This window comes from Scomber japonicus, chromosome 11, assembly GCF_027409825.1.
Source record: "Scomber japonicus isolate fScoJap1 chromosome 11, fScoJap1.pri, whole genome shotgun sequence".
Taxonomy (NCBI): Eukaryota; Metazoa; Chordata; class Actinopteri; order Scombriformes; family Scombridae; genus Scomber; species Scomber japonicus.
The window spans coordinates 16,807,299-16,827,709 of record NC_070588.1 but is presented as its reverse complement, the minus strand read 5'-3'; the positions used below and the strand labels follow the sequence as shown (position 1 = coordinate 16,827,709).

At 37.1% G+C, this 20,411-nt stretch overlaps 1 protein-coding gene across 3 annotated transcripts in view; it reads right to left on the bottom strand.

Annotated features, from left to right (window-relative positions):
* Positions 1-14,873: 14,873 nt before the first annotated feature.
* grb14 (growth factor receptor-bound protein 14) overlaps positions 14,874-20,411 on the bottom strand; it is a 28,543-nt gene continuing 23,005 nt past the window's right edge. For all 3 annotated transcript variants that reach the window (XM_053328978.1, XM_053328981.1, XM_053328980.1), the window contains 4 exons: positions 19,184-19,253; positions 19,006-19,093; positions 16,863-16,956; positions 14,874-16,466 (listed from right to left, as the gene is read on the bottom strand). In XM_053328978.1, the coding sequence (XP_053184953.1) occupies positions 16,320-16,466; positions 16,863-16,956; positions 19,006-19,093; positions 19,184-19,253 (399 nt within the window). In that variant the 3' untranslated portion in view covers positions 14,874-16,319. The remainder of the gene's footprint in view (positions 16,467-16,862; positions 16,957-19,005; positions 19,094-19,183; positions 19,254-20,411) is intronic.

Here is a 20,411-nt window from a genome sequence, read left to right as displayed (position 1 = left end):
AGTTTCAATGACCTTTGACATTCAACTCAAAACATACGACGAGCTCAATGAACTGCAACAAGAAACACGAGCCAAGGATGAAAACCTCTTCACCTATCATGTATATTATTATATATACTGTCAAGTTAGTAAAGACGTTTCCTTCACTTGCTTGTGTTTTGTCTATTTGCATTGTTTAGTTGCAGTGAGTTGAGTTCATAGGGTAGGGCCTCCAAATAAAATAATCACATATTCAAACAGATCAGCATTGAAACATGTCAGTTAGGAGTAGTACACAGCAGAATTTATTGATGAAACTGTAATGTTGCTTAAAATGTAATAACTGTATCAACTGTTAGTTGGCAGCCAGTGTGTGTTAAGATTTTAAAGTTAATCAGTTGTTGATTGTAACCATTTGTCAATTATTTTGATGTGGCTTCGTAAAATTGTTCATGTTGACCAGTAAGCAAGGATTCCTGTTAAAGACCAAATGATCATTGTAATGGCTGTTATAGAGTATCTCCCAATGCACAAGGTAAGTTAACTCTCATTGTATGCTTACTGAAAGAAAAGACAATGTTCTCTCACAACGTCACCAGCATTAAGTCCTTTACTGTTTTCTCTGTGAATCAGGTATCCCGTCGTTCACAGCTCAAACCATTAGTAGCAACTTGCAACTACAGCTGTGCAACACAACCTATAATTTGCTCATCTGGTTCTATATATACTGTAATAATGGAAACTGCTGGGCTTTGCCTGTATTAGGCTCAGCCCTACATAACTCTGCATGGCCTGATTTAGACTCACAGAACTTAAAAGGTAAAAAGTAAACAATATTTATATGTCAGGTGTACATGAGGGGGTCGAGATGATATCTTTGTGTCCCTTGAAGACTTGTTTGGCAAGTAATACACTGAAATTGGGTACTGACTTTTTGGATGGAATGGATTAGATTACATAGGATAAACTGTTGAAACACAGTCGTTTGACCTAATGAAAAAATCTTGCCAGACTGTTTGTTAGAAATAAAAAAGGGGAATTCAATGTACTGTAACTCTACACTGGTAAAAAGATCAAAACCATTTGCACTGCTCAGTTTGTCACACTATAGCTTGTCTACTACATACAATCTATGGTTTACTCCAACAGAGGTGGCAATAAAACACTACACACTAATTACACCATCTACAGGTATAGCATTCAAGTAATTACAGCTGCCTGAGGTTTTTCTTAAAATGGCTTGAGAAATGCTCCCATTAAACACCCAGTCATTTTAATTAAGATATAATAATTGTTTGTTTGTTTTATTATTATTGGTCTGAGAGCCTGTATCAAAGACTCGTGGGAGCTGAAAAAAAGAACAATAAGAGAATATGAACAGAAAACTGTGCTCTATCATACTGTTAAGTGAAATATATAAATATATGCTTCTATTTCAGTGAAAAAGCCTTTCACCAATTGTGCTATCCTCATCTGCACATACATATACTGTACAAGGAGATGCCTGGTTGAAAAAAAAATACAATGTCAGATCTTCCTTCCTTTGAGACTGCTCTTCAGTTCATGAAAAGGGGGAACGTCTCAAGTTCACATTTTAAGATCATGCAAAGTTTGTTAAAACCTCAAGTAGAAAAGCTGGAAAACCAACAACATACACAAAAGATACATGACATAAATAAAAAGTAAATGTAACAATGTAATGATTAGATCTCAGCCATAAATTGACTATGAAGAGAAAAAGCATGTATTGATGAAGTTCAGTCTAGTTTAAAATGTACAGGATAAGATTGGAATAAGGGTTTACAGTATAACGAAACACTTTTTGAGCATCCATATGTAACTTGGAGCAGAGAGAACCTGGTTTATTTATTGGCATACACATCTGTATTAGCAGTGCAGTGCATACTGTGTCTACACCTTTTCTCAACAATATTATTTTCATGTTTTCACACATGGAAAACATGGAGTACATGCTATTGATTTTTGCCCACACTACATGGCCAAAATCATATAAATAGAATATAAATATTAATATATGGAAACACCCTGACATTATATTGATATGGAAAACATTCATCATAATTTATATTTACAGTAAATTTGATGTAATCTACAATTTTCATGCTGTATTTCTATTACTTATTTACATATTGAAGTAATGTGTGGCATTTATTATAAATACATTACATTTTTCTTTGCATCAGTTGTGCTATACGGCAAGTGTGTACTTCCGTCTAGGAAAAGGCAATGTGTTTTATGTCTTAGTAGCAGCATTTTCAATGTGAAATACACAGCTTTAATTTCATATTAAAATATATATTTATCCCTCAGTCAGTCTGTATGCTTGATAATGAAATCTGAGGCGTCAGGTATGATACAAATAAGACTCAGTTCCTTGGAAATGTTGTTTGCTACAGTTTTTACATTAGCTGTTGTGCAGAGTGGAAACATTTTTATGTAATGTATATGAGGAAGAGGGGACTCAAGGCCACATTTGGACACAGCAAGCTATTTCTCTGTTTATGTAGTTAAATTAGCAAACATTATGCATGGTCAGCTAAATTTCTTTGGCTGCCGCACCACCACAGGCCATGTCTTGGCTCATTTCACTGTTTGTCTTTGGAAGATTTGGCCATAAGAAAAGCAAAGGCCCACCTCTGGACTTTTGTTCAACAGCCTCAGCAATCCTACTCAGCACATCCACTGTACAGAGGAGGACAGAGCATCTGTGGCATCATCATCTTTTGGTGCACAAAAATGCTTCCATAACCAGCACCTCTCAGCAGTTGGGGAAACTGATGGACTAATGAGCGCCTTCATCCATGTGTCTTAGGAACCTCCTCTACAGCTTCTCATCAGCTGAAGAGAACCATTAACAGGTGGTTCAGAGGTACAGTAGAGGCCTGCTTTTGACTGTCTTCTGGTACTGTTTAAGTTCACTCTGCTTTTATGGGCAAGACTTTATCTTACAACCTCAGCTCTGAGAGACAGCCTGCCTTTTCACATAAACCACAGTTATGTTAGTGGAGGTACCTGGCTCCATCGACACTGAGGAAACCGTTTTACTATCATCATTACAATTTCATCATCTTGCTCAATGGCTGATGTTTGCACGTTTGCCATTGAAGTACAAACATGTCCAAGTATAGAAGCTTGGTCACATAATAACCAGTCATATGTGAGAATTTTCAAACCCAGCTCACATGATGACAATCAAACTATTTTGCTGATGTAAGAGCAAAATCCATCCACTGTGAAATGCAGTTGAATATGGACCATTTATAATGCCTAAATAAAAATAAATCAAACAAAGAAATAAAGTTAAAAACATTACACATGCATTTACTGTGTCAGAATTCATTGACAAACATTTGTAAAAGGACAATTATTTACCTTCAAATCCCAACATGGAAAACAAAGTGAAGAGGCGTATTTGCATTTCAGGGCTGACCAACAGAGAGCAACATAAACCTGCTAATAATAAATGCAAAGCGCTGTCATTCATTTTCATGACAAGGCGCAGAAAAGATTTTCTTGTTTTGAGATAGAGACGCATCCTCTTAACTTTGTTTTCTGTTCTGTGATTTGATTATAATGTGGCATGGAAAAATCATGTCACGTTGAGAAGGAATATATTCACTTATTGAAGGCAAATTGCAAATTATTGTCATCTTGACATACAGTCTGTTTTTCATTTAATTATTACAAAATAAATCATTACATGAAAAGGGAATGTAACAATGTGTATTGTATTTCAGATTGTCTTTGTTTGATTTGATTTTTATTTAGGCATTTTAAATCTTCCATACAAAAAGAAAAAAAAAAAAAAAAAAAAGACTGAAAACAGCTGTAAAACTGTATTGCCTCTGTGGACTAAGGGTATTTTCTTGACTTTTATATATCTTTTATATATTTGCCTTTTAAAGGAACTGGCCTATAAAATAATAATAAGTGTTTCATATCAAAATGTTCAAAACAATCTCAGCTTTCTCAAGTATGAGGCCCAGAGAATTTTGAACCAGAGCACTGTTTGAAAATGTGAAAACTTACCTTTACTAAAAATTGTTTTGGTGCTTGAAATGGGTTTATCAAAGTCTTAGTGTAGTAAAGCATGAATAATATATTAATATATATGTGTAATATATGAATAAAATAATATCTAAATATATTTAAAAAATCATTTTTTTGAGTAAAAGTGTTGTGTGTCACTCAACTTTCTTATGACACTGGCTAATTTGTGACATTTACAGTCAGTGTAACAAACAACATTAGAGGACAATCTTATTCTCTCTGGTGATAACATGGGTGGAAAGTCATTTGACCAGTTTTTCACCCAGGGCTAAAATGTGAAAGTACATGTGTATTGGCTTATAGCCATGTGCTGATGATGCTTTGAGCACCAAACACAAACTCCCATCCACCTCCTTCGTTCACACACAGGGACACACAAACATGTACACACAGAGACTATAGCTGGTAAATTCTTATTGCCGTGTTTCAGTCGTTGGAGAAATATGACAGCAATTACTCCACCACGATGTTAGTTGACCACCCCTGCAAACCATTACACATAAATATCTTGTGATCCCTGTTATGTGTTCAACAGTCAGTTATGGATAAAGATGCATTCCTTTCCTTTTAGTGTGCAGTAATGTCTGAGGTCATGGCCATTTTGTCCATATCCCATTTCCTGGTGCATCTTTAGCAAGCCAAGCAAACCGTGTGCTGTATCTCAGACTGAAGTCTTTCTCTGTTGTTGTTGTTATATGTGGGTCAAAGAGGAATCTTTTGAAAACAGGAAGATAGGAATACTGGCCAGCACTAAATGAAACACGTTTACAGAGCTAGAGTTATTCTCTTAAATGTCTGACCAGAGCAAACTGATATTCAGTGGATATACTCTTAAGTGCAAATATTGCTACACCTGCTCCAACACGTTTGTACCTTTATACACACAGAAGCATCTGGAAGGCAGTACTGGACTGAGATTCAATTAACTTGTGTTATAATAAGGGGCAAAGACAGGGAGTTAGCAGTACACAACTAAGGTCCAGAGGTATGATTGACGTTAGCCTCCATTCAACCTCAGCAATGAAAGGAAGCGCTAAGTAAACAAATAGCTTCATGCTCTGAAAAATATTCTCCCTGTATAAAATTGTAAAAAAAAAAACAACAAATATGTTTTTTGGTAACATGAAATGGTGTTTGCACACGATTAAAAGGTACTGTGCTGTCTACTAGATCAGTGCTGGAATGTGTATTGCATTGTGGCTTGTTGATGAATTGAATAAGTCTGTGAGCTGTGGCTGTAAATCTCTGAGTTGAAGGACAAGCTGTATCTCATACTCGCCTCTATCTGAAGGAGGAAAAAGCCTCTGGGCAATGATAAGAGAGGTAGAGAGGACAGTGAAGGGCCAGCGTTTTTAATTTTTCATTATTTATATCAAAATGGCAACAAATACTGATTGATCACGGAGGGTTTACTTTGTGTCATACTGGTGTTCTCATAGTTCTCTGCAGATAATAAAGATTCAGTGACAAATGGCTTTTTATGTGTGCTGAATAAATGACAGTGTCAGATCCTGTCGCAAACCTTTTATGTTTCACTTCACTGCACATTTCACAGCCTTTCTCTTCCCTACAACAGCCACAGAATATATTACTCCTGTTGTTCTGGTGCTTGGTCATATTGCAAGACGTACTGTACATATAAACTAAAGACTAATCTAACACATGTAACACTGATGTTAAGAGGCATGACATGTTCACTCATATGTTTTCACTTTGCAAAATTCTAACTTTTTATTCAGGACATCACCTCTTTTAAGCTGTTTGATTCCAATTTAAATTGCTACCATCATGGCAGTATTGCTTGTATCTGTGGCACAGCATAGGTGTATTTACACAGTATAACCACATGCTGTCACCTTAAACAGCAAGCCAGTCTGTCACTCAGTGTGGTTGCTTTGTTGGACTGTGTCAGTGTGTCAATGTGAGTAAATTAACAGCTAATCAGTGGGTTGTGTTATGTATGTTTGTGCTATTTTTATTCCTCAGTGTTGTTGTACAACTTGTGGGACTGTATCCACCCCAACAAGCATCGATCACCGTTACAGGGCCGATTAGTCAGCAAAGTCTCTGCTCTGCAGAGTGAAGACACACTCTCTGTGTGAGCTAAAACTGACAGCTTGTCTCTCATTTTGCATTTTTATGATTTTTATACTTTATACTTTATTTTTCTTTTGTGATTTTTCTTCTGTTACATATTTCTTTTTCAGTTTTATGCTTCATGAAGGCCAATTAGAGAGGACAGTTTTGCAAAATGTATCACATAGTGTAACTTATTGTCTGTGGATATGACAGTGAAGCTTTGAATCCTTCATCCCTTCATATTAAACTTTAAATCCTTTGTTTGTATTTTACTAAATTTGAACTGCCATTTGATTTGGCTTGATTCATGTTGTAGGATAACTGATATTTTCTATAATTCTCTTCACCTCTAGTTCAATTTCAAGTAAAACATTTCTGTATGGTAATCTTTTGAAATAAAGCGATTGTTTTACAACAAGCTGTTTAACTGTATCCTCTTCATCTCTATAAGATCCATTAAAACTCACTCATGCCTCTCTACCATACAGCTGTCTATCTGTACTGATAAGGAATAATGGACATATCCTCCAAAGTACTACACCGGTACCATCATTAAGAAAGTACACCCACACTAAACAAGGCCTGGTGGCATATACAGTCTAATATAATGAATTTTAAATTCATTAGATTGTGTGTGTTTGGATAGTCTCTGCCCTCTTGTGGTGGCACCTTGTAGAATGAGGCATTTCACATAATTTCATCAGTATGCGAGTGACCAAAATTGAAGGATTTACAATAAATAAATACATAAATACAGTATGAAATAGTGTATAGTATAGTGTATGAGTACAAATAGCAATAAAGGATTGTAAAGCACATAATATACCTTTGTAAAAATCTACTTGAAAGAGAAATAAATATGATTACATATAATAATATATAACTTAAATTATAGAGGCAACTGTCAGTTTCATGCAAATTCTAGTTTATTGTATGTTAATCACATTTTTAGGCTTTTGTTGCTAAATTCTTTTAATGCCTCTTTGACTTCTAAAATTAAAACAAAAGATTTAAATAGAGACATCAAAGTAAATGTACAAGCAGAATAGATTAGCATAATTTAGAATCAACAACATTATATAGTAACACAGATCCTCCCTGACTCTGAGCCAGATTATACGGAGAGTGAATCTTTTCGCAAATGCCTAGCAAAAGGTCAGCACGGTATTGAATTTTTTCAAATATTTTTCAAAATACCTCCTGGCATTGCAAATATTTTTGACCACTGCGTAATACTTTGGGGAAGGATGAATCCCCTCTCCTCCATGCCCCCATCTCTCTCTCTCTCTCTCTCTCTCTCTCTCCCTCTCTCTGTCTCTCTCTGTCTCTCTCTCTCTCTCTCTCTCTCTCTCTCTCTCTCTCTCCCTCTCTCTCTCTCTCTCTCACACACACACACACACACACACACACACACACACACACACACACACACACACAGAGATACAACCACACAATGGCTGCCAATCTGCACAGAAAAACACCGCTCTGGGTTATTCATCGATTGACCATTCAAATCCCAACATATGCTGCTCTGCTTCTACTCCACTGTGTTCTCAGAAATGGACCATTTCCTAATTCTTCCACAAGGCTGCCTACCCTGTTCAGGAGTCACTCGCACACCATGTAAATGAGAGAAAAAAGTAGGCAGGAATGTAAATTGATCCAACATGAGAGTAAATGTGCTTGTGCACATGCGCACATGTGCATCCGTGTGTGTCACTGTGAACATTTTGACCTATTTTGCAGAAAAATGCAAGGAAGATATATCATCCTAAGATCTACTCTGTAACCTTGAAGTAAATTGCCCCATGATATACAGTTAGGTCCATAAATATTAGAACACTGACACAAGTTTTGTTATTTTATCTGTTTATCAAAACATATTCAACTTACAGCTATATAATGAATATGGGTTTAATGTGCAGACCCTCAGCTTTAATTTGAGGGCATTCACATCCAAATATGAGAAAAGGTTTAGGAATTACAGCTCTTTAATATTTACCACCCTCTTTTTGAAGGGACCATAAATAATTGGACAACTGGCTTAAAAACTGTTTCATGGACAGGTGTGGACAATTCCTTTGTTATTTCATCATCAATTAAACAGCTAAAATGTCTGGAGTTGATTACATGTGTGGCCTTTGCATTTGGAAACTGTTCCTGTGAACCTACAACATTAAATCAAAAGGCTGCAAAAACAACAACAATTCCATCAGAGAGATCTTAAGAACATTAGTAGTATCCAAATTAACATTCAGGTTCATTCTGAGGGGGAAAAAAGGTCCTGATGAACTTGGTAACTTGGATCCTTTTCATGTTTAAGAAAAGCCCCTTCACAGCATCCAGCCAAGTGAAGAAAACTCTCCAGGAGGTTGGCATATCATTATCCAAGTCTACCATAAAGAGATGACCTCATGAGAGCAAATACAGAAGATTCACTTCAGGTTGCAAACCATTCATAAACTTCAAGAACAGAAAGGCCAGATTAGACTTGCCAAACAAACATCTAAAAAGCCAGCGAAGTATGGGAACAGCTTTCTTTGGACAGATGTAACTCTGATCAACCTGCGCCAAAATGATGGGAAGAAAAATGTGTGGACAAGGCTTGGAATGGCTCATGATTCAAAGCATACCACATCATCTGTGAAACTAGGTGTGATGGTTGGGCATGCATGTCTTCTAATGGCAATAGGTCACTAGTGTTTATTGATGACTGGATGAATTCTGAGGTGTATAGAGATATACTGTCTGCTCAGATTCAACCAAATTCAGCAAAAGTCATTGGACCATGCGTCATAGTACAGATGGGCAATGCCCAAATACATACTGTGAAGGCAACCCAGGTGTTTCTTATAGCAAAGAAGTGGAATATTCTGCAATGGACGAGTCAATCACCTGATTTCAACCTCATTAAACATGAATTTCACTTGCTGAAGACAAAACTTAAGGAGACCCACAAACAAATAACAACTGAGGAGGCAATCCTTAACATCTTTAAACCACATTTTTTTCCATTCCCTTGAATTAAAGCTAGTACAGAGCCAACATTTTGAAAACTGTGTCACTGTCCAAATATTTATGGACCTAACTGTATATCATGTTGTTTTGAAGTTTCTTTGCCAAACTACATGTTGTGGTATGAACAATAGAAATAGAAATAGAAAATACAACAAAGTGAATTTGAGAGTTTGGGTTTACTTTTACAATGTACAATAATATTCATCCCAAGTGCTGCACTGTCAAACATCTCAGCTTAACTTTGCTTTTCATGTCTTTCTACCTTTAAAGTCCAAAAATGTTTTCCTCTCCAAGATCCCCTCCTGATTTTACCCCTGTCGTTTTCCTTTTCTTATCCATCCTTTTGATCACCTAAAACATCACTCCATCACCACCAGAAGCTGTGGTTTATGTCTCCCTGCTGTCCATAGCTCACTGTCTGCCTTCCAGTGAGAGCTCCCCCCGCTGAGCCACTGCCCGTTTGCCAAACTCAAGTGTTTGTGGGAGAAGTGAGCAGGTTTTACATGGAGGACTGCCTTAATGTTGTTCAGTTGGTGGGCAGCCACACAGGGTGCTGCACTTCAGATTCACTGTTTGTTCATCTGTGTAGGGTGAAATTCACTCCTCTCTCTCTCTCTCTCTCTCTCTCTCTCTCTCTCTCTCTCTCTCTCTCTCTCTCTTCTTTCTCTCTCTCTCTCTCTCTCCCTCTCTCCTCTCTCTCTGTCTCAGTTTCTCACATACACACAAACACAAGCTATAACTAATACATAGACAATGTTTTCAAATGAAATAATTTGAATGAAATAAATATATCTTGATAGATGTCAGGATTATCGTCTGATATCATGTAAACACTTGGCCTGCTGGGATGTTACCATTTCGTCTGAGCGGTAGAGGTATGCCTTTCAACTGGGGATTAGGAGGGGACGTGGCCTCTATAGGGCTCCCTCAGAGCAAAGCCAGTCCTCCCATGTTAATTTCTCAAGGTCAAGAAAAACCTCTGCAATGTTTCAGCTTTGAAGGTGGACTGAAAATACAATAACAGGAACCCTGCTGTATAAGGAAAAAAGAACACACGGATTCAATACCACAACATCTACCTGTTTGCTAAGATCGAAGAGGCCAGTTAGAGAGGTGTTTCTGGCCAACTGACAAAAGACATATATATGTCTGCTTAATGTGATCATATAGGACTCAGTATTACATTAAACTTCTAGCTTCAACATAATAAAAGCAGTAACTCAGGAAGAAAAAAAACCCCACACTGATCTGTGTTATTGTAATAGAGCATCTTCCCGCTCTTGTCGTTGTTGTCTCAGTTCCTGTAGGAATAAGCATTAATATGACCATTTATCACTTCCTGTCTTAAACAGTTATTCTACAAGCTGCACTGTCGAGGTCTAATTGAGCTACTTTAAATTGCAATAAGGCAACAAAATGCACAGGATTAGAGCAGACCTTGTTCACTTGTATTTAAAAATAGGGCTTTGGAAAAAGCTACATTGTGTGTGTTTCGCCTTTTGAGAATTTAACGACTATCCTGTGACTCCACTGAGAATTACTGCCAGTAATTGATTATTAAAACTTGAAATTGCAAACCACATCCATTATATGACGAGTGCATGTGTTATCCTTGTAATTAACAAAGCTTGCTACTTACCGTTTGGCAGTTCCAAGACCCCTAGAAAAAGTATATCAGAGGTTAGAAAGGCGACTTATAGAGCACGTACTGTCTGAGCAATTATCTCAGACATAACATATTACCAAAGATACTCAATACACGAACAGCCCCCGTCCCCCCTCACACCACAGCAGTGTGTACAAAAGTATGAAAGACATTAATTGTGTGGTATCTGTGCTGCTATTGTTTCCAATATAATTTCATATATTTTTAAACTGCATATAACTCAGACCACTGAAAACTGCAAATAAACTTGCTGATCTTGAATATCAAGCACTGTGCAACTACTTAGAATTAATTTACTGATCATAAAAACCTACATTTTCATTTGATCAATTAATTACATGTAAAACAACTAACACATAATGTACTGAATGTACAGTATATTTAAAATATCGGTGGACATTCTGAAAGAACTGGAATAACTTCCAACATCCATAATGGATTCATGTTATAACATTTAATAGGAAGAAATACATCAAATATTGTGTCACTGTGCATTTATCCTTTTTCATTTACCAATTATTAGACATTTAATAAAGGTCTGTATTGTACTTGAAATAATCAGCACTATTGCTGGCTTTAATAAATACATTTAAACCAAGTCATATTTTATAGTATGTTATAAATTAATCTGTAAACTAAAGTGGTACCACTGTATCAATCTCTCTTCAATCTGGGTTTATATGCACAAAAAGAGAAGTGAAAAAAATTGCACTACAACTGTGCAATGTAGCCCAAAGTAAACTACAGTCCACAGTTTAAATATGATGCACAGATGAAATCATTAGTTAAACACTATTGTGTGTTTCACCCATTATCTGAAAATCAAAACAGAAGAATATCTTAGATGCAGTTTTTTTTTTTTCAAATCGACCTATGGTTATCTCTGCTCCGGTCCACTGTGGCCACTGTAGCCACAGTGAAGAGCTGCTGGATTTGCTTCTGGCTTTAGATATTCCTGATAGGGGAGCCCTTTGCAGAGGAGCTAACCTTTGCTATATTCAATTCCTCACTTTTATCTGGTCAAGTGCCTAATTATTTTAAATCCGCTACAGTTCAACCACTTCCCAAAATGCCATCTCTTGATCCATCAATTTTAAATAACTTCCGCCCAATATCTAAACTTCCCTTCCTGGCTAAGGTCTTGGATGAAATAGTTGCAGGCAGTTGTAGGCAACTCATCAGTCATCCAAATGGCAACATACTCTTTGATAAATTTGATAAAAGAGTTCTTAAAGATATTCTTTTAGCAGCTGAAAATAGCCAAACATCTGTCTTAGATCTTATGGCTGCTTTTGATATCTGATCATGTGATTTTAATTGATCATCTTAAGCATAAGGAATCTTAAGTTTCCATTGTTATGCAGACGACTCCCAAATCTATTTCTCATTTGATTTCAACAACACAACACAACTGGTCTAAATACAACTCTGTCTTACAGATCTGTCTCCCAAAACTTTGTTCATTAAACCCTCCATCAAGTTAAACTTAACTTTAACCAACACCTGAACTAGTTGTTCAATTATGGTTTCTACAACTTTGTTATACCTGTATCTCGAAAATTAGATCTTTTAATGCACTAAGAATGTGGAAACTGACATCCACACTTTAATTACGCCCCAATTAGACTACTGTAACTTGCTGTATTCCTGTCTCACTCAAAACAACCTCTCCAAACTTCAATTACAAGATTACTTACAAAATCCAATAGAAGAGCCCACATATAGCCCTATTTTAGCATCTCATTGGTTACCTGTAAGTTTTAGAATAGATTTTAAATTCTTAATAATTACTTTTAAAGATTACATCACTGACTTACTAACCCCTTAAGAGCCTGAATGCAGCCTGAGATCCTCCGGCAGAGGTCTGTTAGTAATTCCTAGGTCAAGGCTAAAGACCAGAGAAGACTGAGCCTTTGGAGTCAGGGCCCCTCGACTCTTGAACGACCCGCCGGAGGAGATCATGCAGGCTCTGTTTCTGCTTTTAAATCTTCCTTAAAAATGCATTTTTTTTCCAGAATTGCCTTCTCTTTAATTGACTATTCTTCTGCTTGTACTTGTTTTATGCCTCACTTGTCGTAACTACTGTATTAGTTCTACTTTTTTTTAATCTGGTAATTTATCCTGTTTTTGTCTTTGTAAAGCCCTTTGTAACTTGTTTTTGAAAAGTGCTTTACAAATAAAGTTATAATTGTTGTTGTTGTTATTTAGTAATAGCAGTAGTGCACCCCATAAACAAACCTAGCAAACCTAACAAACCTTTACCTTACAGACTCATACCCAAGTCCCGATAAAGCTGTTTTGTGGATCAAGAGCAGTGCAAACAGCAAGGTCTTCACTTCATTGGATATAATCAGTATTTGGCTGAATACAGCGACCCTGATAATTGAATACAGACTAGGGGAACAAAACAACAAGAGGGGCAATTAAGAACAGAATTAAGTTGACAACTTTCAAGTACAAAACCTGAAGTCATAAGAGTGAAAGTGCAGGAAAGACTAAATTCAATGTAGTGGTGTGAAGAACAGTGGTGTCCATGGGGCCATCTTGTCCAGGGCCAAGACAGAGCGGAGAGAGGCTTTCTTTACTGGGAGAAACGCTGTATCCACAGGCCGTTTGTGCTGGATGGAGCTGGATGAATTCATTAAAGGAAGCGCAGTCTCTCCCAGCTGCCATCTCTCCCCCTGCAGCCAGACTCCGATCAATGGCAGGAATACATCCAAAACAACATTTAGCACAAGACCTCGGAAGCAGGGGTGCATTTAAGACTTCTCTGTTTGTGCACATCTCCCCTGGATGTGAACACTATTTCAAAATGTGCTATTGAAGTAGAGCAGGGGAGGTATAGGGGCAATGTGTTTGTATCACAACAGAGAAGATTGTTTAACACGAGTGCTTCAAGACAAGACATTCTGCCGTTTACTATTGTGCAGGGAACCACAATCTTACCTAACACAAAGTTACTCATGTTCTATGAAACCTTGAAAATCTGAAGTGAAAAATATGATTCGTTACTTGCACCTGTTATTCATTTACTCATCATTACTCATCGGTAAGAGCAGGCAAGCAAGATTGTTGTTGGTGTCAGTGAAAAATCTGCTTTCTTATCCCTATATTGGTGTACGTATTTCTTGGTGTATTCTCAGGTAATTCTTAATACATAAAATATCAGATGTTCAGCACCACTGAAGTCTGGGTCACAAAAGTTTTAAGTAACTTAACTTTTTTCAAAGTTAACATTAACCTACCTTGTATCTTTGACACATTATATATTTATTATGTAATTTAAATTGCACCAGAACCATTACAATGTAAAACACAAAACTGGACAAGCAAAAGCAAAATGCTTCTAGTACCATCTAGTGGTTGTAGAAACTATTAATATCACTGCAGCAGGATGGCACTGTGGAGAACAGATAAAGAATATATGCTCTCTCTATATATACTGTGTGAACAGAATTCAGTAAATCATACGTGACATTGTAAGGCTAATTTGCTCCATACACAAGCTATATAGGTGACTAACAATGTGCTCGTTCCCATTACAAAATCATGACTTATGTATTTACTATAAAAATCTTTCTGAGCAAAGAAGCACCCCACTGTGCACTGAAGAAAAGGCTCACTTAGACATTTAATTGTACTCTTATTTTTAATGTTGTCATTGCATTTAAATGGAGAATTCTCTGGATGTCCTATTTAGTGAGAAATACACTATACAAGGACCATAATTAATAGATATATGTTAGATAAAGGCTGAATTTAATAGTCATGGGTTATTTTATCTTGCCTTATACTGTCTTACTAATTTATTGTATTCATCCTTGTTTTATTATAAATGCTATGACTCGATGCTTTAAGAGCTTTCTGTAACATTTTATCCATGAATTGTGCTATAGAAATAAAATCAATATTATGATGTCTGAGCTTTTTAGTTTTTACCGAGCTGCACACTATGCAGCAAAACCACTGAAACCCACTGTACTGTAATATGGCTTTAACTTGCAGTGTTCTTACATTGTAGTGTATTTTTAAATGTGACAATCAGTGAAACAAAACCATATATTACAGACTTTGTTTATATATAAAACTACGCAGTCCATGACATTCATTGTTCAATGCATTATTAGAAAAAAAACTTAAACAAAAAATGGTCATTTCAATCATGTCAGTGATTTTGATTGCTTTGTTTTTAAAAGCTGATTCATTGTTACCTTTTTTGCAAAACATCATCCAACACCGTATGTATCCACAGCAGTGGTAAAAACATCAAAATACAACCTACCCAGGTGTTACAAACAGTACACCTGACTTTTAGTAAAATAAAATAAAAAATAAAAATTCAATATACATTTAATTCAGATAATAATAAGATAAAATCAGTCATAGAGTATTTCTGATTTTTCTTCTTAATGGCTTTAATTTTAAAATTGATATATTTCACTGCCCTTGCTCTTGAGCGAGCTCAAAACTAATTTCATGTAATACAAACCTTTCATTTAATCACATACATTTAAAATGAATGTACATTGCAGGCCAGTGAGGTTGTGTGCCGTTTCTCCCCACCTGTACATTACCTCTCTTTTTCTCTCCACAGCAGTATCAGTCCAGCTTACAAGGCATTGTAATATGACACTTCCTGAGAGGTTGTTTTATCTCTCAACTAGAAAACAACAATCATTTTCTTAGAAAATACCTGAATACTTAGATACAATGACAATGAAAAGTAAGATAGCTTAGTCTTTTTCAGGTTTAACAGGACAGAGGTGTCCTATAATTCCCAGCATAATATGGTGGTAAAAAAACAATAGATTCAACCATCATTAGCTTTGATAGATATACATACTGAACATATTGTATATAAATATAAGAAATTCTTTTTTTTAAGATAATTTTGGGCAGTTTGGCCTTTAATGAATAAATGATAATAAACAGGCAGAAAATAAACAAGAGGAGAAGGAGAGGTGTATGACATGCATCAACTGTGTGGTTGTGTAGTAGGTACTATGACCATTTGGCTACAGGGGTAACACCAGTACACATTCAATTGTATTGTGAAAACTCCAAACTTCAAATACCAGCTGCTGTTTGTTAGTTTAAGAAAAAAACTAAAAAAACTTTTTCATAGGTATCACAATGTTGTTAGAATCACACGCTGTTTAGAGTACACATTTAGCTTTACTATATACAGTACAAGACAATGGATTTACTACCAAATATAGGAACATTACAAGGCTGAAGAATAACATCCACCAGACAAAATAGCATATGTTCAGCACTCGAGTCAGTTATTATACAGTACATTGTCATTTCGGCTTTTGCTGAAAAAGAAAAATAAGGACAGACCAGCCACCACATTATGAATGCTGATGTGTGGATGATTCAGCTAGCATGGCCGTTCACGTTTGCTGAGTATCTTTTTTCTTCAAGGCACAAGAACACTGGGAGTGCTTGTCCAGAAACACATTAAGGTGCATGTGGGCCATCGAAGGTCTCTTGGGTTTTTTGTTCACAGGGTGATTCGGGCACAGTAGTGTTTGAGTTTGCAGGGCAGGATCCCCCGGTTTAGCTGGTAAAAGTCCACCAACTGGATCAAGTCACTGAACCGTGTGTGACCGTCGTCTGGACTGTAGAATAACTCCCCCTCATCATCCACCTACAGTGTAGTATGCACACATACACATGCAATCATCCTCACACAAAGGAATCACACAAGAAATGAGTGACCTATTCAACATAAGGCTCATATTTTGAGGTACTTTGTATAAAATGTATGGCAAAACAACACATTGGAGCTGTATATCAAAACGGTTGAACTTTCTGAAGGGCTAGGAAAAGGATTACATGAATTGCTTGAAGACATTTTGCCTCTCATACAGTACAGTGACTGACTGGTGGAGAGTCCCAGTCAGTCAGAACTGAAGAAGCCTTTTGGATCAGAGGCGAAACATCTTACAGAATCGAAAGCAAGTTTAGTTGCCCTTGGCTTAGCCCTTCTGTATGTCCCATAACCTGGATGACAGTATCTTCACAGGCAGTGGATTGTACTCACCGGTAAGATTTGAAAGTGTTTAATCTTCTGCATGTGGCACAGTGACAGTACGAACGTTTTAGGGTTACTTTGGCTGTCCCTCAGAAGAAATACTCTGAAAACAAAAAGAAAACTTTTCACTTTTATTCTAAGCCCTCACTTTTATCCGAAACTTAACCACTTAACACACGCCCCTGTTTTTTATGTTGTTAGCCTAAACGACATGCCCAAGTTGTGAGCAGCACAGATCCCACATAGTTTGAGACTCAGAGATGTGTCTGGTATCATTGGAAAGGAAACACTCTCAGGATTCTTGTAAAAGTGTCTGTGTGATTCTGTGACTTACTGACAAAGAGTGGCAGAGGTTACAATGATGGGGTTGTTTACTCGCCCATAGGTTTGCCTTTACAATGACATGTGTACAGACATTCAGTGACCTCTCAGCAGGATATAGACACAATGAGGCCACAGCCACATGTCTTGGCTTCATGCAGTCCAAATTTGGAGTCAAAAGACCAAAAGATGAATTTTTCTGAATTATTTTTCAACAGGTATGTCCATGCGTTTTCCTCAGGTCCTTTTTGGAGACTCCAAATGGACACTTGGTTACCAAAGCTGTATAACCACAATCAAGCACCTATAACTTCACATCCCCTTTGCCTACAATCAAAATCTTGGTCTCTAATGAAAGCTGACGCCATATTATTATTATTATTATTATTACATATAACCATATTTTTTTGTTTGGCCATATCTATCTATCTATCTATCTGTTTATTATGGAATAAGTCAAATGTTAAGTCGAAGAAGAACCAACCGTGTACCAAAATGCCGTGTGCGTAATGATATATGGTTCAACTCTTTTACGCACAGGGCGCACGCCGGTTACGCTTGGAGTTTGTTTATGGACAGCCAAACTAATAGCTTAGTGTCATACACCGTTGGAAACCTCTGACTATTGGCTAAAAGGTTATCAACTTCATTTCACCAAATATTTCCATAGGCTGGAACAGCAGTCAATCAAACCCATGTCGTCATTGTTGTCGGTCACATGTCCTCATTGGCTTTGGAGACATGTACTGCCTAAACCTAAACACCGATTGGCTTGTGTGTGGTGTCGTCAGAAGCAGGAGAGGCTCACGGTCGTAAACATCTAGTCACGTGTACTCTGAGATGGACGCGCAGGTCAGGAAATGACGTAAAAGTGACCGTATATGGTTTGTTATTTGTGTTATTACGTTACGTGTTGGACTAAATACATGGACATATTGAGGAAAGTATTCCGGTTTTATGGAAACGGATTTCATATTTCAGCAGAATGGATATTTGGCGAGCTGTACAGAAAGTCCTGAGTCATAAGATGAACGTTGTGGATAAAGGGAAGACTTTGAAGGTATGTAGGCATTATAGCTTTTCTTACTTAGCTCAGGGGCTAGCCGAGCTACTCGCTAATACTATCACGGCTGTGAGCAACCATATGATTCGTGAGTGGTCTTGAATGAATCAGGACAATCTAAGCTTTCCAACGATGTACGGCATGAATATATATGTTTAAGGGTTGGTGTTTAAAACATTCAGAAGAACTTGTGGCTACCTCCTAACATCCGTCCCGTTCCGTAGACGGAACAGCGTGCGTTAAGTGGTTAAAATTTACAGTAAACAACAATCTAAAACATTTGCGAGAAATTACATATCATGCAGCATTTACTGATACTTTAAGAACGACATAGGACTCTTACAGTCCTATCTAAGATGGACAACTAGATACATAGCCTTAGGTTCCAATGATCTGCCTCTGTGGACAAAATTTGATGATAAATTCATGTTAATTAAATAATACAATTGTAATTCAGATGTTTCTCCTGTCTTCTGAACACATCAATCACACTTACCTAATGATTATATCTTGTAACTACCAACTATCTATTGTACAACTCTGTAGTCTACTTGTTAAAAACACATGTGATTTCTCTTGTGAAAAGAATTCCACTGACATCAATTTTATTTAACTGAACTTTTTTTTATCAACTACCATACTAGTCTTTAATGAAAGTAGTTACTGTTCATGTAACAAATCCAGGGGTCAAATTATTACCAACATGCCAAATGTCTTTAATGGCACAATGCAAATCAAAAAACAAAAAAGTGAAATGTAGTTGCTTACCCATCAATAAGACCATGCTGAGTGATAAGACGCTGAGCCTCATCCCGAGACAGTTTGCCGTGGAACCAGGGCTGAGTCAAGTGAATAGCTGAAACACAAAGCAAGACAAAGCTACAAAATGTTCTTTATGTTGCGTACATACAGGAAGTTGAAATAATATATTAAGCATCTAACAAACCTATGTTTGACACTGAACTTTGTGATGTGGAGGGGCTCCCATGTCCACTCAGACGGTGGCAGCTTTTTCTCTGAAAAGGGGAGAAATTAGTTAGAGCATCAATACCAGTTGAAGTCATTTTAAAGGGAACCTATTATGCTTTTCTTTAGTTTCTGTCATACGCACACACGCACAAACACACACACACACACACACACACACACACACACACACACACACACACACATACATACACAAACACACATAGACACACACACACACACACACACACACACACATACACAGACACACACACACACACACACACATACATACACAAACACACACACACACACACACACACACACACACACACACATACACACACACACACACACACACACACACACACACATACATACACAAACACACACACACATAGACACACACACTTTTCAGACAGCTCTGAACGCTTGGTTTCCAATAGTTTTTCTACTTTTAGCCCGGGCCGGTGGTTTCTTCATATGACCATCTGTTCCATGCACAGCACACAAGTTCACTGTTATACACAGCTAACATTATGGCATTTTTCCATTGTTTAGGGGGTCGTCGCGCTAAACCATGACTCGTGTAGCTGGCATGCTGTGAGTGTTTTTCCATTACACAGCAGGGCAAAGTAAAATAAGTAGTTTACCTGTTGGAGGTGTGCTGGTTGTCTGCACCTTTTCATCAAACATCATCATCACTGTTTCTGCTTGTACTGTTCTTCTTTCTAACTGGTCCACTAAACAAAGAGCTCTATATATCTCCATATGCTGTTATGTTGACTGTTTTTTACCACCGCCTACAAAGCTCTGCTAATTTCATATCCTGTACATTCTTCTCAATTAAAGGCTCCCTTTATTTAGTCATTTAAAAGTCTTTAATATGAGGTGGCATAAGCAGGAAATGTTTTCATCAGTAGTAACTTAACATAAATCTGATACTACTGCACCTCAAAGGGCTTCTTGAAGACAGGCCTATAAAACAGGGTGGGCTCATCGTAAGGGGGGCCTTGAAGAGACAGGAGCTAAAACTGCCTGTTAGGTGTAGAGGCTCAGCTGAGGGGCTGCCATAAAGGAGGCTAGTATAGGATAAATACGTTTTCATAACTTTTAATTATGCAGAGCTACTCTAATGAATAAAAATAAAGAGCCAAAAATTAGCACAATAGTTCCCCTTTAACACAAAGTTAATTTATCCAGTTTTT